This window comes from Falco naumanni, chromosome 1 (genome assembly GCF_017639655.2).
Source record: "Falco naumanni isolate bFalNau1 chromosome 1, bFalNau1.pat, whole genome shotgun sequence".
NCBI lineage: Eukaryota > Metazoa > Chordata > Aves > Falconiformes > Falconidae > Falco > Falco naumanni.
The window spans coordinates 94,113,836-94,136,239 of NC_054054.1; the positions used below are offsets into that span (position 1 = coordinate 94,113,836).

At 48.0% G+C, this 22,404-nt stretch overlaps 1 protein-coding gene across 1 annotated transcript in view; it reads right to left on the minus strand.

Moving 5' to 3' along the window:
- Positions 1-21,905, minus strand: part of MYO1H (myosin IH) — a 24,609-nt gene extending 2,704 nt beyond the window's left edge. The window contains exons 1-30 of the mRNA XM_040607852.1: positions 21,753-21,905; positions 20,646-20,761; positions 19,470-19,668; positions 18,875-18,955; positions 18,246-18,425; positions 17,090-17,188; positions 16,645-16,758; positions 15,952-16,023; positions 15,261-15,380; positions 14,842-14,909; positions 14,395-14,500; positions 13,780-13,860; positions 12,221-12,312; positions 10,671-10,765; positions 10,382-10,428; positions 10,070-10,150; positions 9,506-9,611; positions 9,121-9,238; positions 8,715-8,828; positions 7,720-7,796; positions 7,086-7,154; positions 6,354-6,438; positions 5,631-5,790; positions 4,674-4,757; positions 4,142-4,235; positions 3,277-3,332; positions 2,647-2,782; positions 1,833-1,900; positions 1,297-1,394; positions 222-321 (exon numbers count right to left, since the gene is read on the minus strand). Coding sequence (XP_040463786.1) covers positions 222-321; positions 1,297-1,394; positions 1,833-1,900; positions 2,647-2,782; positions 3,277-3,332; positions 4,142-4,235; positions 4,674-4,757; positions 5,631-5,790; positions 6,354-6,438; positions 7,086-7,154; positions 7,720-7,796; positions 8,715-8,828; positions 9,121-9,238; positions 9,506-9,611; positions 10,070-10,150; positions 10,382-10,428; positions 10,671-10,765; positions 12,221-12,312; positions 13,780-13,860; positions 14,395-14,500; positions 14,842-14,909; positions 15,261-15,380; positions 15,952-16,023; positions 16,645-16,758; positions 17,090-17,188; positions 18,246-18,425; positions 18,875-18,955; positions 19,470-19,668; positions 20,646-20,761; positions 21,753-21,878 — 3,042 coding nt within the window. The 5' untranslated portion in view covers positions 21,879-21,905. The remainder of the gene's footprint in view (positions 1-221; positions 322-1,296; positions 1,395-1,832; positions 1,901-2,646; positions 2,783-3,276; positions 3,333-4,141; positions 4,236-4,673; positions 4,758-5,630; positions 5,791-6,353; positions 6,439-7,085; positions 7,155-7,719; positions 7,797-8,714; positions 8,829-9,120; positions 9,239-9,505; positions 9,612-10,069; positions 10,151-10,381; positions 10,429-10,670; positions 10,766-12,220; positions 12,313-13,779; positions 13,861-14,394; positions 14,501-14,841; positions 14,910-15,260; positions 15,381-15,951; positions 16,024-16,644; positions 16,759-17,089; positions 17,189-18,245; positions 18,426-18,874; positions 18,956-19,469; positions 19,669-20,645; positions 20,762-21,752) is intronic.
- Between the last annotated feature and the right edge of the window lie 499 nt (positions 21,906-22,404).

Sequence of the window (22,404 nt, forward strand, 5' to 3'; positions counted from 1 at the left end):
GCTGCAACTCCCAACACAGCGGTGACCATCTATTATGCATTCTTTTAGGTAGGTCGATATTGATGGGGTAGTTCTGTCACACACCTCTGCTCTGTAAGGGGAATCAAGTCCTCTGAACTCCTAAAGAGCCCTTGCTAGAACTTAGCTGTGCTCTCTGCGGGGGCTGAGCATCAAAAGGAGAAAGCACAAGTCGTATTCCCGGTGCTTAGATGAGGTCTTACCACAGTTAGTTGTCCATTTTTGGCTTTGAAGACCTGAGGCTCCTGCCCAACGGTAAACACCATTGTCCCTTCCTTCCCAGAGCCAATTCGGAACTGAAGACTGCAAATACAGAATGACTTGTTAGATGCTTTCCTCACAATAGGCTTTACTTTAAGCCCCCTTTATTTCTGTTCCCTTGGCAAATCTCGTTGGATTAGAAGATCAGAGCCCTCCAGCTTGGGTAAATTTCCTAAACAATTGCATTATACCACACAAAACCAGAAGGGTTTGATGAATGGAGCATGCCTGCATTTGAATTTTCCTGGCACAATTAAGCACTAGAAGATAAGCAGATCTGACCTGGAGAAAACCACTGAACATACAGAATCTAATTACAATTGAAATGCAAAGGCCAGAGAGAAAAGCTGGAGCAGAAATACAGCTTTCATATGCCAGTTTCAATTCACGCAGAGATTTGAAAGACAGCCTGCATCCACCTGCCATTAGCTCGGTGGCATGGCTGAGAAGGTTCCTGTGCTCAGCAATCACATTTCAGGACCTTCTCAGTCTTTTAGGGAGAGGAGCATTTATCCTGAACTGACCCACAGGCTCAGCCCAGCAGGCTTTCCTCAGAGCTGGTGCTAATGAGATCTGTTGTGAAACCACTAAACCCACAACCTCATGCCTAGGTCACAACAACAGAAGCCGGGAGGGGGTGGGGGGGAAGTGTTTTTAAAATGCAGTCACCTATTAACAAGGCCAGGGTTTAGGCAGATGGATCATGAGCAGCACACCTAGCAAGGTGCAACTGCAGCCGTCACGGAAGCAAGCTTCATCAGCACAGAAAAAAGGGTGTAATGATTTTTAATATATTTTCTTCTTCCAGCACATCTCCCATCTCACTTCCCTGTGCCTATGAAAGGGAGCCTTGAAAACACCCATGCTGCTGCAGTAGACCTGATCAGCTTAGGGCACTGCCTGCTGGGGTGATGTTAATAGTTTTGACCCAAGTAGTCCAGGCCTAACAGTTTTTGAAGCGGGTTCTTCCATGAAATCCAGCCCGTGCAGTTCCACCCATTCCACTTCCTTCCTTACCTTCCCTGCACAACTTTCACGAGGTTTTGCTTATTGGCCAGCATGCAGAGCTTAGTGACCGTCTCAAAGATATGCTCACACTGAAGTATCACATCTCCCTGAAAACAAAAACAAAAGAAAAAAAAAAAGAAAAAAAAAAGGCATAAAGTGACATGGCATCACCCCAGCAGGTAAAAGCCACGCAGCCATTGTGCAGAGAAACTCCCTTCTGACGCCAGAGCAGTGACTGCTGTGCAGAGGTGACTGCCAACGACACAGTGATGACTACCACAACGTACAAGTTTGGTTTGTTAAGCATCCTTTCTAGGGACTATTTAGGATTTATAGCAACTTCGACTCTTCTAAAAAAAAAAAATAAAAAAAAATTCGAAGCTTTCATGGTGAGAGACAGCAAGAACGTAAAATATTAATTCTGTAATCAGCTAGACAACACCATTAATTGTGTAATCCCAGCATTTCGTAGGGAGACAGAAACATCAGCTACAAGACCTGCCTGCTGACCACAAGCTTGCAGTAGCTACATTACAATTTTCTACCTTCTGCTTGTTGTCCTCAGGAACATGAATGACCACAATCCCATCGCTCAGGTTACTGGTGGAAATACCTTCAAAAGAAATCCAAGAATTAGAGGGAAAACTACCAAAGCCAGTTCCACACCACCACCATCGCCTTCCCAGCACGAGGGTGCTGTTCCTGCAGGAACAGCCTGCAGCCCTGGCTTGTTTGTGGAAGGATGCCACGTCCCTGAAGGAGGGCTCTGTACCTTATTAAGTGTGAAAAAAACAGCAACCTGCTAGCTTACAGCCAAATGCAAAGCTCTTACTTTGAAGAACTGATCTAAAGTTGTCAAAATACCTTCTGAAATCCATTTCTCTGTCATCCACTTATCCATAACACATTTCCAGCACTGGTTATTTAAACACAGCGCATCGGTTGTTCGCTCCATACCTTTCCGTGCTACCTTTGTTTTGGTAAGGGAGGAGGCAGAAAGCGTGTGTTCTATCCCTGGACAGTTCAGACAACGGTAGGATTAAAAAACACCTACAAAATGGGGTAGGCAAGGTGGGATGTTTTTTATTGTTTTGTTTTTTCCTCCCCTCTTATTTCAGCATAAAGGGATGTCTTCCTGCATTTAAGCATTTGGAAGAGCTGTGTCCTCGTACTCATAATTTATACTTCAAGGAACTGCATGCTGGCACACAGACCTTCTATCCAACCCCCAGGAAAAAAAGCGTTCTCAGACAGATCATTGCTTCAAGTATCTTGGAAAAACCAAGTTCCAGAAGTTTGTCTTTCCACTTCCAGGGTCACTGGCAGGAAGGGAAATCCCACACCGACTTCCACCGTTACCTTTCAGAGTGGCGTAGTCAATTTTCTGCTTGATCTTGGCCATTTCTACCACGTAGGCTGAGGACTGGGTCAGAACAAGTAACCGGTCTCGTGCTTTGAACCCGTTCCTGTCGTATTTTATCACGGGGGTCACATACTGAAAACAACGAGTTGGTATCAGCATCTCCCGCTCCCGCAGGATCCTGTGCTGGAAGCAGCTCAGCGGGGAGCAGACCGTACCACAGAGCTGTGGATCCCAGCTGCTGCCAACCTCTGCTTATAACCATCTGGTTTCTTTATACTTGGAAATTCAGATGGTATAATCCTGCTCTGAGAAAGACGGTTTACCTGTGCCCTCTATGCCATAACCCTGGGAAGTGCAGTGCACACACCCGCACTTCTGCCCGTTACAGCCCAAATAGGCTTAGCGATGCTTGCAAAAGCTTTTGATACAAGCAATCTTCAATTATTTTTGTCCAGGTGCAATTTGAGACTCGTGTCCAATTTAAAAGCGAGGAAGTCCTCTATGCTGCTCTTCGGTCTGCCCTGCCCCAGCGGCACGGCTGCAGGACAGCCTCAGGCATCACAGATCGTGGGTGATTGAGCGAAGCTGGTTCCAGAGCGGCTGAGCTCCCTCTGTCCTTCCCTTACCTTTATCATCTCACCGTGGATGAGCTGCAGTACTTTGGGGTTTATCTCATTCTCTTCTGAAGAGCAAACCAGAAAGAGAAACTGAGTGCAGGTGACAGACAGCCACCACCCCCACCAGCAAACCACCACAGCTGCGTGGTCTTCATCCCGTCAGTCCCCATGGTACACTCCCTTCTAAACAGGGGGTGTTCACTTCCAGCTCCTCCTAAGCCCATTCCAACCATTTTTCCTGCCTATAATTCACACTGGCAGTTACTGGCTGTTCTTGGTTCGGGCCCCGGCACAGAAGGATTTGTGCCGAGAACCAGGGAGAGCATTTTTCCTTCTGCGCCAGGCTCCAGCTGAAGCTCTCCAGGACCTTCCAACAACGACCCCAGCATCTCACCCACACACCACCGCACCCTGCCCAGTCTCCCAGCTCCCTCGCCCTGCCAACACACTGCCAGGGCTCCCTTCTCACGTCTTTTATGTGCTTAACACCGACCACGTGGATCCCTAAGATTCCCATCTCTCCAACCCTTAGGACTGGATCCTGTCACCCCCGCTCAGCCTCCCTGCTCCATCCAGCACAGCAAGGCTGGGTCCTGACCCATCCCACCCGTGCCTGGATTTATGGCTCTGTCCCAAGGGGAATGCCAGGCACCTCCAGTTTGGGAACAGTCTGGCAGACTGATGGCCACATTTAGCATCACTAGACACGACCCAGGAAGGGCACCCCAGTGGCAGGGCCCAGGCTGGGTCTGACAGGGGTGATGCTGCCTCGGTCAGATGGGAATTTCTCTTGGAAACTTGAGTCCATTTGTCAAACGGACTTTTCCTGAGCAAGGAGCATGTGGCCGAGTCCTTCAGGGCTTTGTGTACTTACTGAGCCGGGTCTCCATGAAAGGCTGGTTGATGCTCTGCTGGTAGCCCTCCTTCTTCCCTCTGAAAACGGCGCTTGCTACCACTTTTTGCTGCAACTGTTGTGAGAAGGAACAGCCTTTACCCTCCTGGAGTTTCCCCACCAGTAACACCAGCTGCTGTAACACAGGCACCGTTACTGCCACCACCATCCCTTCGCCCGCACAGCATCTCCCTGGCTTCTTCCGACAGATTTAGGGTTATCCCTGTGTTACACCAACTAACGGGGTAGTAGAGACTGAGCAGCCCTACAGATTTTTCTTATTTCTAATTACACAAAACGCTGTTTTCATGCCATAAGGTTCAGACCCACGTGTCTGTAGGAGAGCTGCGTATTGCAAGTGCCACTGGCTCCGGGCTGTGGAGTGTTTGCTCAGCGAGAGGAGCAGCGGTGTGTCAGAAGGTGCCGTCTGTGTTTTGGACAGTTCACCGACAGCAGATCTCACACGTGCACAGCATGGTTTAACTCGCACATTTGCATTCCACGTGTGAGTTACCTGCACTTTCCTCTCGGCACTAACACCTCGGCAGTATTTCCTCACTAGGTTCCTCATGCAGATTTTCTGTAGCATCTCAGATGTCTACATTAAAAAAAAATAATAATAAAAAAAAATAACAAAGTTGTGCCAACAGCTCCTGCTGCAGTTCTGACAAATACATGCCCAGTGCAAGCTGTTCTTAACATCTAGTTACAAGTCCATGCAAGCTCCCCCAGCCCCACCTTCCAAAGAGCTTTGCTACCAGGGGAGGATCAATGCCCAGCAGCAGCTGAAGGACACAGCGCACGGAGCAGCTGCGTCATCGCTAGAGTTGCAAACCCCATCCGTCACCCCCAGACCAGACCGCTGGGCTGCACACACAGCACGCCATCAGCATTGCTCTTCCCCTTACCTTCCCCCTGAGCTTCCCAATGTCCTGGGCCACCTCACCCACCGAGCACTGGCCACAGCCAGCGCGGGAGCGAGCTGGTCCGGTCCTGAGCCAGGCTATGGGCAGAATCAAAGGGGCTGTAACAAACGACAGCAGCTCTTCCTAAACGAGGGTTCTTCTGGCAGCAGTTTGAGTTTGGCCAATTCATGCACTGAAGCTACTTGCCCCACCAAAGAGGATGAAAGGCAGCAGGTCTGCCTGTGCTGCAAGCTTCAAACATTGCGGGATTAATTTGGGCTTCAATTGGGCCCTTGAGTTCAATTTTCTGTCAGCGCATCATCTTTTCTATTGCTAAAAAGCACAGAGCTCCCTCCTTCCCCTTGGAAACAAGCAGTGGGTTCCTCCCACCCCCATCCTCCCCCAAACACCGGGATCTCAGGATCTTCCAAAAGCTCTGCCATTGTGCCCGAACAGACGACAAGCCAGCAGGGGATCACTTCTTTTTTCCAAGATGAAGCGTGCACGCAGGTGACCACAGAACAGAGGTCTTCTTCACCTCTCCTGAAGCCTGCAGCAGCACTCACCTCTTCCAGGATGGACGGAGGTTGGAGCCAGCTCTTGTCCAAGACATTTTTTGGAATGTGATCTCTGAGCTTCATCAAATACTTGTACTGCACAAGCCGCACAAATCTGATGTTTTCTGGGCAAAGGGGTTTCTTCCGATTGATGAAGCCGTTTATGAACCTACAAAAAAAAATAAATATCCGGACCAGAACTTCCATGTTACCTTCAGAAATCAAGGCACAGAAGGCACTGGACAGGCTAAGGATCATTAACTTAGGTACACCCTCCCCTGGGTTACAGCAAAGGAAATCTCAAGCTTTATAATATTCTAAACATTAACACTTTTTTCCAGGTTCTGTTGGCCAAAATACAGAGTTGGAAAAGAAGTGTACTGCTCTACATGTGATGCAGTATTCCAGAGCTGGGTTTAAGGGAGCAGAGAGTGAGGACCACCTATACGAGAAGGGACAGGCATGCAAAGATCAGTTTGGTGATCCTCTGTGCCAATCTAAATTAGCAGAGTGACAGAAATTTGTGCTGTTCAGAGAACTCACGATGAGGTGACAGGAATTTCTGATCAACCCCGTCTGACAGCTGCCCTCCTAACTGCAAGGAGGGCTTAGAAATGGGTGTGAAGAAGATGGTTTCGACTCACCGTACTGCCAGTACTCTGGACTCATTGTCCAGAGACCACCACTGCGCTGTGACCCACCACCCACAACCCTCCCCACAGTGATAATTACTGCCTGATTATCCGAACTGCCCACGTTCTCCTCTTGGCCTCCTTCCGTGCCAGCACTCCTCGCCAACAAGCCTCCAGCTTGATAGCTGCAAGAATTAATCAGGTCCTTGTATTAGCGCCAGAGGTCCCGTGCCATATGATCCTTTACATTCATGTAGCAGAAGTTGTAACTGGCTCTTCTGCAGAGCTTCCCATCAGCTGATCTTGACAGTAAGAAGTTTAGAACATTTTCTTTGCCGTCGTAACAGGTTGATCCAGTACCACAAAGCTCAGCACCAAGGCAGTGCCAGACCTTGTTATCACTCAGCCTCCTGCTGTCCCCCGCGCACAGCAAGCAGCCCATCGCAGAAAGCTGGCCCGGGAGCCTGGAGCAATTTATATCCACTGCAATAAGAGGGTCTGTTCCCCCAGCAGCCCACGAACAATTCCTGGGTGCCCCAGTCCGTGCCCTGATGCACAGCAGAGGGTGCTGCCGCTGCGCAGAGCTGCTCCCGCAGCCCACACCTGGGTGAGGCCAAGAGCAGCGCATGGTATGAGGAGCTAAACAGCACTAGAGACCTCGGTGAATGCTCTTCATGCAACCCTCACCTGCACCTCACCCCAACACCCACAGCCCTGCCGGCAAGCTGCGAGCGCTACCTGCAGCAGCATGGATATGTGACCTCCCCAAGCTGCAACACCTACTGGAAAGTATAGCCCTAGGAAGAGAATTCCTCGATTCCAGAGCCCATACCTGCTCCTCTCTTCTTCACATACTCTCTTTTCCCAAGGCATCCTTTATATTTGGCTTGTAGTCTTGAAACTGGCAAGAAGAAAAGGAAAAAAAAAAAAAAAAAAAGAAAAAAAAAAAGGCAGAGATATTGCTCACATCTGTAGGATGATGGCATTCAGGAGCTGTGTCCCCAGCCATCAGACACCACGTGCCAAGGCACAGGAGGGGCTGCATCACCACCGAGGAACAAAGGTGCCAGAACACCAACAGGACAAATTATCACCTGCGTAGGTACACGTGCCCTGAGGCAGCCCCCTGCATTTATGCATTTCAAGCAGGTACAAAAGGTAACAGAAGGGTGAGACAGGTGGTAGCCCGATCCCAAGGGAAAGGTACTTGGCGCATCTAGGCACAGACCAACAGCCACTATCAGGACCGAGGAGCTCTAAAGGAGGTACGTGTCCAGGGCTCAAGCAATAAAGCTAGGGATTTCTCCCCACCCTGGAAAAAGAGCTGTTTTCCTTGGGCTGCCCAGACCCCAGGCCAGGGGTCTCCGCTCTCACTGCAGTGCATCTGCTACGTGACCCTGGAGCCCAGGAACACAGTTCGCCAGGCTCTGCTTCTTATATACAGATAAAGGGAACCGAAACCATACCCAACACGTGCTTTCTGAATTCAAATGCATCTTCAGTAGCAAACAGAGTCTTTGGGAAACGAATGAATATTTTGGTTCTGAAAAAGAGACCATGAACAGCTTATTTGCAGCAAGCCATCGTTCCAGCTGCCCTAACGCGGCTCAGAGTCCTCCAGCTAGCTGTGACGTTAACAAGCTACACCTCCTTCCACCGCCAGCTCCTCCTTTGGCTGGCTGGCACATGCTGAAAGGGTGCAGAGGGCTTGGCAAAGGGTGGCAGGGAGAGGGAAGGAAGCAAAGCACCAGTTACTGCACAAGGTCCCCAGTGCCCTGGAAGAACTCGAATTCTCCATGCTGGGATTCCTGCGCGTTTCCCCAGGAGCTGTGAAGCTCAGGATAAGCAGCCAAACCCCAGTGAAAATAGGTTTCCCTGTCTTAGCCATAGGTTGAAGGTGACATTAGGGAGCCCTGCCTCGCCCCATGCCTTAGCAGGGACATCAAGGTTGCAAGTCGTTGCAAATATCAGTTAAAAAACCCCAACCACCATGCCTAAGACAGAGAAGGTGCCTTGGGTTGCCCAAGCAAACGGGAGGACCTGGAGCTGAAGCAAAGCAGCCCATCTCCCCGACTCCCCTAACCCGGAGGGGCTGAAGAAACTAGGTTGGATTCAAGCTTCCATGGAAATAAAAAGGTAAAAATAAAAAGGAAATTTACGCAGCTGGGCTTTTTTGTGTCTCCTTGCTCCTGTGCGTGGTATAGCTTTGGGGGGAGGTTACTTTGGCCTGTTTTAAGGAAGTCACTAATCCAAAGCCATCAGGTTGGCAGACCCAGGCAGGTCCACCCCCTTCCCATGGCCAAGCAAGAGCCGAGCTAAAGGCACCTGTTCACACCACTATGCCTTGCAGCTCTCCGAGAAGCACTGCATGGTGGCTTGCAGTCACAGACAGGACAGAAGATCAAATATAGCAAGCACCACGCAGCTGAGCAGAGATGACAGCCAGAAAAAGGAAATTTACCTTCCTAATTTGTATTCCTCAGGCTTGTAGCCAATATGCTTGATGAGCCTCTCCACACCCTCAGCTGCTGGCCCATGCCAATGGGGCCAGGTAGCCGGACAGAGGGATTTATATCTGAAAGGTGAGCAAGACATCAACACAAATGACTGACTTTGAGGAACCCCTTCCCGAAACTCTCCCTGCCAGATTCCTGCTGCTTTATTCAAGGCAGGAGATGCCAAGCAGACCAAAAGGGATACAGACAAAAGACACACACAAAGGTCTCCTTTGGTGCAGAAGAGTGTCTGCTGACACCTCCACATTCTCCTGCTGCTGGAACTTGTCATTTAAACAAACCTTGCCCTGAAGCCAGCCCTCGTGGGAGGCCAGGTCTACCTGGCTAGAGGGGTAAAATAGTTCCACTTACCTTTGCAAGAAGAGTTCGTACTTCCGCCGGTACGCAAAGCCAGCTCGTCGCACCCGCAAGTGTTCCATCAGACCCAGGTATTTCACTTGATGTCGGATCAGATAATCATCAAACTTCCCTGTAGGGAAAACACACATCTACCAGTAAATACTATCTGTGGAAGCTCACTCACTTGTCTGTGTATTGGGACAAATAAGGAAGGAATCAAGTCCACAATTACCCAGGGTGATGACTTTGCTGCTAGCTTAAATAAGATTTTAAAAATATATACATATATATATACACACACATACATACACACATACACACACATATATATGCTGTACCTAGCTACAAGCTAAAGTCTCCCTCACTTCTCAACTGCATCCTCAGCCCAATGCCTTACCAGGCTCCTTGTTGTCGTTGGGTTTAATGCATCGGATGTAAGACGGCTCCTTGGACATCAGGATTTCTATAAGACTCATCAGACTGTTCTTGAACTGGGTTGCAACCTAAGACAACACCGAAAGAACTTTCTCAGCTTTGGAATCCATCACTGCAGTAATCGAAATCAACTCATTCCTTGCACTCCCTCCAAACACTCTAAGAGAAAGGCTGACGTGTGCATTAGTAGCACGAAGCTTTGGAAGCCTAGTTGATCATACGTTACCCGGAATATTTGAACCCCTGCCATGCAGCAGGACACGCAAGGCAGCCCGTCAGCAAGTACCTACTGCTGGATGCTCAGCACAGGGCTCCTTGGAGAAGGATGCGTGAATAACAATGCAAAGGTATGGCACCGTTGCTAGCTGCTGGCTCAGCAACATCACTGTTTAACTACCAGAAAGCCAGCAGGGGTGTAACACCAGCAAAAATAGCACTGAGTTCAGGACCAGGGAAGGATCGTGGTTAAATCGAGACTTGGGAAGTTGAGTTTATGTTCAAAGTTAAGACTAAAGATGCAGCTCACGGTCTCTGGTCGCCTCCTGTTGTCTAGCTCCGAGAGCAAAAAGCAGTCTCTCATGATGGCATTTTTAGAGTTGCACAGCACCTGGAAAAGGAGAAATGAAAAGCTGCCGGATTTAGCAGCCACACGATCCCTACTGTGATGCTTCCAATTCTGAGCAGCACAGCTGTGAGGACGTGCACATGGGCGCCCAAAGAACCATGCTAAGGAGAAACATACACTCTTGTTTGCTACAGAGATTAAAGAAGTCTTCTGCAAAACATTTCTGCTTCAAGCAAGGTAACCTGAGAGAACAGCAGCCTTTTCCGTTCTTACCTCTTTCAGGTTTCTGTACAGTAGATCATTATTCTTCTCCAGAAATCCTGAAGGAAAAAAAAAAAAAAAAGAAGAAGAAGAAAAAAAAAAGATTAATTCTTTTGGAGACTACACAAAACCTGGATGTTTATATCCTCAGAAGTCCCACTACATGCACATTTATGAGTTCCAAGAAACGGTACCTTCAGAGGGCAGATATTTTGTAATTCATCTTCCCATCAGGTTATCACCTACCACATCGGCTTAAACGTCCAGGTAACTTCCCGGCTGGCGCTTCGCTCGCACTCACCCACAGCACAGTAAGTGACTTCTCCTGCGTAGTGAAGGAGGCGGAAATCCACCCAGTCAATGGATTTCCGTGTTTTCTGGTCTGCAAGCTTGCGACTGCAGGGGGGGGAAAAACACACTAAGAAAAAGCAGCAAAAAGGCTTCCAAGGGAAAAAAGGGCTTCCAAGGGGAAAAAGGGGGAAAAAGGGCTTCCAAGGGGAAAAGGGGGAAAGGGAGAAAGATAAAGACCTTCTAGAAAGTCACCTGCACAAAAAGCAGCTGGAAGCCTAATGTTTTCTCCTATTGATGCAGCTCTGACTGTACGGTTACAGCCCATAATCGAACCATCACCCATCTGTCCACTCTGAGCAGCCAGCAGCAGAGGATGGGAGTCAGCTACCCCAAACTGCAACCTATCCATTGCCGTTTGGCAACCATCACCCTTTCCAGAAGTATTAAGATTTCTTCCCCTAACATTCATTTAAATACATTCTCATTGCCCACGTGAGGAAAAGATCACCAGCTTCCTAAATTTTGAAGCAAAACGGGGAGGGGAAGGATTTTTTGGAGATGTTTTGCCTTAGAGCAAGAACTCATGTGCAAAGGAGGAATCAAAATTTCCAAGAACAGCGGGAATATTTTAGAAAGCAAGGGCTCCTGGGGAAAAAGAAGGAAAAAAAGAAAGAGCAACTTAACAGTTTAAGTTTCAGCTTTGTAAGCAGTTGTAACACCAGAGTCGTGTGTCACAACAGCACATTAGTACATCAAAGTTCCCTTCCAAGAGCATCACCGAGTACAGATTCCCTTTAAGTAGCTCTCGCACTTCTATTTAAAGCTTTTAATCAGGCAGCGCAGCATTAAGGCACATTGTGGTGACAAGGAACTTGGCTACAAATTTCCTACTTGGCTGTGATGAACTCGAGATGTAAAAACGGTGACAATCCGGCAGCGTGACTCTGAACTGATGGCTTGTCAAAGCCTTTCCTCAGGCTCCTGCTGGGACCTGCCAGCGTGTTCATATGCCACCAAACCAGGTCAGCAAATGCCACACGCCGAGTATTAACCAAAACGCTGCTCATCTGGGAGACTCCAGCAGGAGCATGTTTCCTTCCTCTTCGTAGTCAAAGCTCACACCTATCAAGATGGACTTAAATATTTATGCCCCCCTCACAGCTTAGGGCATTAGGCTCCTCTTCATGAGCTCTTCAGCTTTCCCTGGAGTCAATGGGGGGCAAAGCCACCTATGGCCAAAGCCACCTAACATTCATGGGTTAAAATCACAGGCCCAAGTCATCTAATATTTAGTTCCTAATTTTAGTGTGGAGTGAAGCCAGACTCAAAGATCAGCATCACACTGCTAAAGAGACAGGAATCCCCTCCCCCCATCACCACCACCTCCCCAGTACCCCAGGTCCTACTCTACCAGCGTAGCGCATCACAGTGTTAGACAGCCGATGGGCTGCTGGGTTTTCTTTGGCACAAAGCAACGGTTGTTCCCTCCCCAGTACTCTGTTACAGGTAAGAGGTGGGAAGAGTTTCCTCTGCGATAGGATACAGAGTGTAAATGCATACGTCACGAAGTGGGGATGATCTCCCACTTTCTCTTCCAGCTTTTCCAAGAAGCTCAAGTCGGTTGCTTCACCAGGTCGTAAGCATTCTTCATCCTGGAACAGAGACACCAGGTCAAACACTGCTCTGGACAGGCTGCTCCCTCCTCACTAACATTTGGTACAACTTTGTTACGCAGAACCAAGGAGCTCGGTTATGATTTAAGACAAGTTCTATTTTTACACAAGCCATTTCCTAGGTAAATCTAGAGCGGTGTTTATCCGTTTTCAGTAGAACTGCCTGGACACATCAAGTTAAGTCAAATCTGGCTTTTTCTTTTAAAAATGGCAATGTCCTGCCTCATCCTTTATTATTTGTAGTTCATTTAAGCCAAACCAGTGAGAAAGATGACATCATTAGACACCAGAATCCAGAAGGACCCAAAGGACTCTCAGTCTGGATGAATTTGGGTGTAATTGCAGAGTTGGAGGGGAAAGACAAGCTTACAGAATATTTTTTTCTGACCCAAGAAACACCACTCCTTCTGCTTGCCCGATTGTACTACGTGTAGAAAAGCCCTGCTTGAGAGAGCAGCCCATTGCAACGTGAAGCTAATGCTGAGCTTCAGCAGCACCTTTTCTGGATATTACTGATCCTTTGCCTCCTGTACCGAGGCGATAAAAATATTCAGCCTTGTGGACATGTCAGAGATGGTGGCAAGGGACAATTCAAGTTAACTACAAGTCTCTACAGGAAAATTATTTCTTAATTAGGGTTGGCATTCAAGGAAGCATCATCTCAGCAGCCAGCTCATGTCCTCAGCCCCATCCCCATGGAACCGCACACTTAACTGAAGCAAAAAGCTCAGCATTGCAGGACACGCTCCCGGTTAAAGGCTCTGGAGGGAGCTGCCTTCAGCCTCTCCCATGTCTCCCACCATCCCTAAGAAGGCACAAAGAGGATCTCTTCCGACCAAGTGTTTTAGGAGCAGTAACAACCAAACGGCAAGGAAGCAAGAGGAAGGCGTGCGGCTCCAGAGGAGATAGGTGGCTCCCAGGGTTCTTTCCTAGCTGGGCCCTTCTGCAGCATCCGACATCCAGGCTAGTGAGTCATGGGAGCAGATAGATGGGATGAATTGTCCTCTTTCATCTTCACCAGCATGGACATCAAGGACATCAAGGCTATGGAGAAGCATCCCGGCGTTCCGCAGCCTCCCTAACGGTACTGGGAAGAAGCCTGGCTCCCATGGCTGGTGTTGGCTACAGCCAGCTAGGTGACTGCAGGTACCTTCTTGCCCTTCCATGCCTCAGAGGCTCCAGGCAGTAAGTGGGGACAACAGTCAAGCTCTGCCTTCCTGAGCACTCGGAGTCTCAGCGGAGGCAGCACGCAGCCTTTAAAACCCACAGCTTGCCAGCAAACAGATCTTCTGCATTAATCTGGGTCTTTGTTTACAAGGTCTGTTTGCTCACATTCTGAATAATGTGGACTCATCACGTAATTAGAGGTAAAAAATATGATTATGGACCATTACAGTAGGGCATAGGCAAGCGTTTTAATTTAACTAGCACAAACTCTGCTCTTACCAGAATGGAGATTATTCCTTTGTGTTTCTGCTCAACCAAGTCACAGATGATCTTGTTGTTAAAATATGGAATGGGTTCCCACTGGAAAAGGGAAAAAAGGAAGAACAACTTTAGAGGAAGTTTTTTTTTCTTTGCAGTTTTTATGTTCTTTGGAGCCAGGCTCCAATCCCACTAAAGGTCAGCTTGGTGAATTGGGACCAGCTGAGCTGCTGCGGAAAACGTGACAGCACAATGATCCGTCCCACAGTACAGCCTTTCCGCTTCCAGCGGCACAGACCATCCTTTTATTCTCTACATGAACACACTCCATCTTCCAGTGCCCGACACTGTTGTACTTCTTCATTTCTACAGGGACACTGTCACTGGGGTCCTTCTGAGTGTTGGGGAAGGCTCTACTCCTTTCTTAAAAGATGAAAATTAAGTCCAGGCTAAATTAAACTGCGGAAGGGTTACACAACAAGACCCGTGGCTGTTCACATGGGAAGTATAAGACAATGCAAACCAAAACCAAATTAAAAAAAAAAAGCAAGCAGGACGCCTTCTTCATTGAAGACCAAAAGCATCCTGCGCAATGGTAGTTCAAAGAGAAAAGGGAAGGGGAAAATAGTAAGTTACCTCTATTCCTTCCACTTCATATTCCTCCTGCTCTGCTTTTAAGGTCATCTCAATCAACAGCTGCTGGAGCTTCTCATTGCAGTAATTAATGCAGAACTGCTCAAAGCTTCAGAGTGGTTAAACAAGCATTAGTTTTCATCTATTTCACGGACTGTTCTACTTCTCCCACCACTACCTGGTGTTTTGAAGCCAAACAACCCATTCCCAGACAGATCAAACCCATACATTCCCCCCACGCTGCTGTACCAACAGCTCAAATCCAGGCAAGAAGTCCAAGCTAAAGCTTTCCCCGAGGGCTCAGCTAAGCCGGCACACTTGGATTTTGCCGTCACCCATAGCTTGCCTTGCTGGGATAAGAGTACACCCAAGAAGCCATGTAGAACTTCGGCACATGCCCCCCCCTAGCATGAGGACAGGTCACCCCCAAGCCTCAGGGACAGCTGTTACCTGTTTGTGTCCAGCACTTCAAACCCATAGATATCCAGCAGGCCAATAACTGTTTTCCGAGTTGAATCCTGTTGAAGACACCATTGCTCTGTAACTGCTGCTTCAGCTGATGCTTCTGCCCTGCACGTTTCATGTCATTTTCTTCACCTACATTCTCAACTTTCCCTTTGAGAGCTTCGTGTTGCACGCCAACACAGTGGCCACTTTAAAGCCGGTAATGAACTGCTAAAACTAATTAACATACCACCTTCCACACCTAACTGAACAGTTTTCTAGCCCGGTGCTGCAGGGTGCCCCTCTGTAAATGATCAAGCACGCCAGATATTTGGTGAGGAGCGCTGTAGGACCTCGCTGGAGAAACTCAGCTCAGCCTGTTGGGAGCACTCTGCACCTAGGAGGACACTCAACAAGAGACCAACCTTGTTGGCTAGAGAGCCGTTAATTTTGTTGACTAGCCAAGTGAAAGTTCGTCCATAAATCGCTTTCGCTACAGCATCCCGAGCGTAGAATGCCAGATCCACGTTCAACGGGCTTAGGACCTAAAAATAAAGATACACCAGAGATGATAAATGTTATAGATGATCAGAACAAACTTCTCCAAAGCCAGTTCATGTTCGTGGCTTGGAGAACCAGTCGTATGGTCGTATGTCAGCGCTCAGCCTATGCGAACCGAAGCCACCTACAGCCTGACTCCCCATCAGAGTTGCTCCAGCCTGGTGTATCACTACACGCCAGCAGTGCTGGGGTACTATGTTTTGTAGACTACTAATTTAGACAAGAATTTAGAAAAGAACAGTTTTTACCAGGGCTTCCCGCTGTTTATCCAGCCCAGTTTCCCAGGAAGCACCCTAGGGTCCAAACAAAAGGAAATTGTTTGGCTCAAACAAATTTGACTCCCAAATTGTTTGGGAGTAAAACTCTTAATACTGGGAGTATGTTTAATGCCTCTGGCTAGAAGAGGAAGGCGATAACGGAGGGGGAGACAGACAGAGCAATCTGTTTTTACTGGAACACAGCTAAGAACAGAGCTCCTCATCTGGCACCATTGCTAGCTGGGGGGGGGGGGGGGGGGGTCCCAGCTTCCTGGGGTCACACAGGACTGCTCCGTACCTCTTCGGATCTGGCTTCAATCTTGCGATGGGTGAGAGCTTCCTGCAGAATGGACAAATGTGCACCCAGCAGCTATAGAAAAAAATAAATATTTTCACTCAAGAGCATGGCCGGGAGGAAACTGTTTAAATCAGCAGCGTTGCATGGTCAGTAGGGCATAACCCCCCAGTCCCTTCCCAGTTATACTCAGCTTTGAGCAGCAATAAGGAAGTTTCAGGGAGATGTGCTACAGAGAAAAGGGGCCGTACAAGTCCCAACAATTTATAACACAAGCTGGGTATTTATATAGCAACCTTTCTGCTTTTGGGAACAGAAGTTTTTGTCCTTAAGAGAAAAACACAGTGCAGAGGAATGAAGCTGGGTTAATTAGAATTGATAAAATACAGCTGTGCGCTGGCTTCAGGGGCAGCGGGTTGGCTGATGTAGATAAGGTGCAGCTGTGGCTGGTTCTGTTAAGTGGTTGAGTGCCAGTGAAGAGAGAGCAGCCGAGGAAGAAGCAAGAGGAGAGAGAATGCATGCCCTGGATGAAGCAAGATGAGAAGGCAGCAGAGGGAGTGGCATGAAGAGTGTGGTGGTATGAGATGGTAAAAGACCTTGTTGCAGCTTGATAGTTTGGAGAGTGCTGTGACAACACAGAAAGATTAAGGTTCCTTCACAGAGCTTGTGGTGCTGCCGTTATCTCAGATAAGATACCTTTGAAATCCATTTGATCTGCGTGCCGTCACGAATGATGGCATGTCCATTGCTATCTTCTTCAAACTGAATGTTCCCAAGGTGCAAGACACTAGCAACAATTCCAAAGAGGTGCTAGTAATGAGAAATAGGCCATTAGCAAGGGCTCCCACAGCTCTGGGGGGTGATACTAATCTTTCCTACATGGGCTAATAAACAGAATATTGGCTAGGCTGAGGGAGGGGAGTCAGACGACCTGCTGCAGAGACCTGCTATCACCAACTGCCGTCGTGCTGGACCAAGCGGGAGAGATAATCACCCACCCCTCAATCCCCCCCCCAAATGATGTCCTATTCCATCCTTAATGGCTCTCCCAAGTAAGTCTGCTTCCATCACTTTGAAGGAAAGACAGCAGTGCGCTCCTTAAATTCACTTTGGCAGGCTCAGTCCCTTTTCATGTGCATACCTCTATATCTTTTTCAGTGAAGTCAATGATAGAAAAAGCTTTGCGGACTATTTTCCAGTCATTCTTGTCATTAATAGAAAACACTTTGGCACATCGACCCTATACAGCAAAACAAAGATTAATTAGCACAATGGATTGGCAAAGCAATTTTATTATCAGCAAGAGATAGCATACTACTGGGCATACTGCTTTCATTTCCAGTTTCTTCATCCTGTATAGATGCTGCCTGCAAGTAGCTAGCAAGTTTATTTCACTGCTGCTCATCCTGAAAGTGGCTCATTTGATCAGATCTTTCGGCTTATATTTAAAACTTAAATGATTTAAAGCGCTGAGCTTGGATGGTGGTTACCGTAAGTGCCTAAGTCCCGTGAAGAGCTTGAGCTTGCAGCCTTCTGCCCGAGAATTCTTCATTACCAAGGAAGAAAGGAAACAGCAGTACCATGAAGCGAGCTGTATACTGCACAATCATACCTATGGACCTCTATAGTATAGGGTCCGTAAATGCCATGAAACTCATTTTATAGCAGGTTCTGACACAGGAGCCTTGGAAGAGATGCCTTTATCCACAGTGTAACTTGCAGAGAGTACTCTGCTGTTCAGTAGCTCAGACCACTCTTCTCAGTGAATCAAAAAGTGTCTCGACCACACTAGGGGGACCCAGGGTCGTCAAATTGTTTGGTGAAACCTGCCTAAGAGTGTTTACATTCTCACAGCAGCAGTACCTATGGCAGCAGTAAGCTCTTCTGCACACACAGAAGCTGGGGAATTCACCAGGATTCTTGCTCGTGGCGTAAGTGTTTTTTTAAAAATACCGATGGCTTTGCTGTCACTGGGTTGTGTTGCCCAAAAGCTTGTTTCTGCCCCCACAACTATTATCAGCTGATCCATTAAGATATGTTATCCCTTATAAGCCACTTCTCACGTGCAACCTTAGGCCATCCCAGCTAGAACTGTTCCTGCTACAAAAGCGCTCAGGGTAGAACGGTGTACGACAGTCCCAGGGGAAATATCTTTGCAACCAACCTGCCTGTAAGTTTTGCTGTAACAAAGTTTGCTTAACAGCTCGGCAGCGCACTCAGCACATGAGGAAAGCTGCTTTTCACATCCCTACAATTCTAGATGTAAGATGCAGCGAGAGGGACAAACTGGCACTCACCTGGATGAGATACGCGTACTTCTGGGGGTTGCGCTCCAGCCCAAGCCAGCAAAGAAGATCCTTGTCTCCACCCTCTAATAACTGGTAGAAAATATGGAAATTCCTTTCTCCGTGGTTTTGGTGGACAACCCTGGATTTCTCAATTAGGTAACTGAGGATGTGCCCTCCTACTGGAGCTCCCTGCCAGAACAAAGCAGCCCGATATACTGACACCGCCAAAAGAGATAAACAACATCACTGTGACCGCTGATTCCTTACACCTAGGAACAAGCAGCAGCGTCAGGAGAAACGTGTTTCCGCCGTTATTTACCAGCCATCTTTTGTTTAAGGGTTAGTATCCCATAACAGGACAAGCTGCACCTAAAGAGCTTGCTGTTGTCCTTCTGGTGCGGCTTGTGCTTTACAACAATCCACATTAGCTTTCCACAGAGCGCTGACAGCATTGCCAGTAATGTAGGAAGCTTTCAGGCTGTATAACTAGTCACCTTACTTGCAAAATGCAAGGCCTGTAAAAATAGGGTCAGAAATCTGCAGTGTAAGTTTTAATAAATCCTGTGCTGCCTGGTAAGCGTCCAAGAGGTTCACTGATACAGCTTGTTTTAATAGCGGTCCATTAAGTTTGTTCTCACCTTAAAATCAAATTGGATATCCATGTATTTCCCAAATCGGCTTGAGTTGTCATTACGCAGAGTTTTTGCATTTCCAAAAGCCTACGGATAAACAGATAGATTAAGTCACATCTCATCTTACTCAGATCGTGGGTGGCCAGGCAGGACAGAATCCCAGTAACAAAGATTCACTGCGTCAGCTGAGTCCTACTCCTGAATTTAGTGGGATTAAAGAAACACAGAGCAATGTATTCCCCTACCTTTAACGTGGAATTCAGCTAAACAGATTATCGCCCTTTCTTATATGGCCTACAACTGAAGCCACGAGGAGCTGTTGTACGGTGTACAGTTTTCTTGTACTCCCAGGTTTCAGCTAGCCTCCACCCCAAACCCCAAGTTTACATTTCTAAATATTAAGTGATATTAAGTCTCAAGCATTCTTTTGGAGGCTGGGCTGCCAAGAGGCCCAATGGATGTTATTTACATTACACATGCCCGTGCAAACACATGGAAAACAGGATCACAGGTGTGGGTGTGTGGGCTTGCATGAAAGCCTTGTGCAGCGATGCCAGTGATGCCAGCTCTTTTGCGTTTTGTACCTGTATTTAGGTTTTACCTCGAGAACAGGATTGGAGAGTAGCAGGCGATCACGGACGATCTGCAGCTGCTCCGTAGTTGGACAAGTTACCGCGTAGTACTGCAAGATCTTCTTGGATGCTTCGGTCTTCCCGGCTCCACTCTCCCCAGAGATGAGGATGAAATGGTTGTTGTACTCGCTGCACATCACCCGGTAGGCGTTGTCAGCTATGGCATAGCTGAGCAAGGATCACAAGGAGCGTTTAAAGGAGAAGCATCCGTTAGAAATGGCAACGGGAGGCAGAGTACCAAAGGTTTTTCAGAAGTACTTACTCCTCATCTAACATTACAAGCGTCAGGCACGACGGGAAAGCAGAGCTCGAAGTGTCTGACTCAAGGTCTCACAGAAAAAAACCCAGTCTGTGTTTGAGGGGCAAACAGGGCTTGTTCTTTTTCCCCCACTGTTGCTAAGGTCTTACACGGGCTGCATGTATGTATTCCTGGGGAATACGGTTTGTACACAGCAGGGATCTATACACACACTGGCTCCTCTTCCAAAGCAGAGGAGCCAGCTTTGCTTCCAGCAAAGAGAAGATCTCCACTTCTCCTGATGGAGACAGAAACAAAGACCACTGTTCTTTTATGCCACTTCAGGAAGGGAACAAAAAAAAAAAAGAAATCAGAAAAAAACTACTTGGCAAACTAACCAGCAACTTCCCACCATCAAAAAAAAAATCCAGCTCAGAGTTGGGAAGTTCAAGTTTCTTTTCCTCCGGGGAAGTCCCAGTGGAGGCTGAGTACCAGCACGCTGCTGGTCCTTTGGTTGCCTGCACAGAAACGGGGCCTCGGAGGACAAGGCAAGATGACCAGAGTGTTTTGGACAACTGAAGGGAGAGATGCTGACCGACTGGCACATGGACACGGTCAGGCAGTGCCCCGACTAGACCATGTGCAATGAGGAGGACACCCTGAGCACTAGCCTGCATGGTTATCTTCAAGACAACTCTTCCCCTACCGTTTCCCCAACATCACTTCTGCAGTCCTTTTGTTCCCCTTTTATTCTCCCAGACAAACACATCCTTACCTGCAGGAAGAGAAGAATATCAACACTCACCCAACCCAGTGACTATGGGTACACAACCTTGCTGCTAGTACACAGCATTACAGAGAAAAGCCGATTTATTAACATCAACTGAATCCTATGGGTTCTACTTACAGATGTGGTGGCAGTTCAAAAAAGTTTACCCCTCGATAAAGCTGCATCTGCGTCACTGTGTAGATATCCAGCTCTTTGTAAGGGTTGACAGATACAAGGAGAGTACCAATGTATGTCTGCAGGGAGAAAGAATGCATACAGGTGGGATATCTGCTCCATCAATGGCTCCCAAAAGAGGAGTCAAGCACTCGAAGCACTTTTTTTTTGCAAGAAAACTGAAAAGGATGGTGCAGAGTTTGTTATGAGAGAAGGAAACGGGAAAAAACCCAAAAGCAAATAAAAACCACAAAAAAGCCCCTTCCACAGGCTTCGCTATTTCAAAACTGACACCAAACTTCTCCGAATATCTACCTAATTAAGAGTAGAGCAGAACAATGACAGCCAGCTTAAAGCCTGACATTTTATAGACAAGGTTTTGATAATCATGACGCTTATGGGATTTTTTTCCCCTGCTTAAATTAAAGTTAACATAATAACGCATTTACTATCGCAGCTCTGTGTCACCACATCTTTGGAAGTGACGGATAGGTAATGCTCTGAAGAAAAGCCAAACGGGGTGTCCCACAGACAGCAGCTCAGCACAGAAAACTCCTTCTTGACCGTGAAAGATGAACAAATAACTTATTTTAGCACATGTTCCCTTTCCCCTGATTTGTACACATCTTCAGCACATCCAAATGCCCTGTTCACCTTCTTTTCAATTCTTTCCCCGAGTGCTATGCGAGGATCGGTCCTCATCTGGCAAAGCATGTATTTGGATACCACTTGCCGTAAGCCAACGTACAACCCCCAGGGCTGCTGAAAAAAAAGGAGACACGACTACAAAGCCTCCTTCGTTTGCAGCAGCGCTTCTCAGACCAGCCAGGTGTCACATCCAGCGCTGCCGTGCCTTCAAGGACAGCCTTTCACTTTCCCATTCCCTTACTCTTTACTGCACGTTTGAAACTGCGTAAGGCAACTCAGAGCAAGCCCAGGCTGTTACTTTCATTAGCTAAAGCAGACAAACTACTGCTGGGTGACAGCTCTGCTGGGTCCTGCTAACACCTGGCAGGGTCTGTTGTTAGGTACAGACACATGTGCACAGCTCTTCTTTCCAGAAGAACTTACATAGATGAGGTTCTCCTGGTACCGCTTGCGCAGGTTGCTGAGGAAAGCGGCCTCGCTGGTGTGGGAGTCCAGGAGCACAAAGTCCTGCACCCCGACCCTGTCCCGGGCTATCAGAGCCCCTTCCATGTTGGCGTCAGCGTTATCTTCCACTTCTTCTTTCTACAAGACAAAAGGTGTAGGATAGAATTAGGAGAGAGCAGGCAAGGACCCTAAGAGCCAGCCAAGTCCTTCCCCACATCATGATGACCCCAGGGCCACATCAGCCTCGCAGGGCTAACGCCAAGGGATTATTATCCAACTGTTCTTAACACCTTGCCCAAAGGTGGCCGTTCCGTACCACGCGAGCCTGCGCTCCTGCTCCGCCACCGTCGAGACATCTGAGGCTCACGACTGCGGTCCGAGAGGAAGAGCAAGGTTTGCAGGCAGCCCTCGCTAACAGGGCTGCTGTGGGAGGCAAACCTGGCAGCCAAGATGCCGTCACAATCTGGGATGCTTCACCGACCCAGTCTCGATAAAGCACTCGCCAGCACAAAGTTGGAAGTTAACAGTGGAAGATACCAGACAAGCAGTTTCTACACCACCTGCACCTACTTTATACAGATAAAACTAGAAAAACAGAGACTCTCTGGAAAAGGCTGCATTGGACTTGACC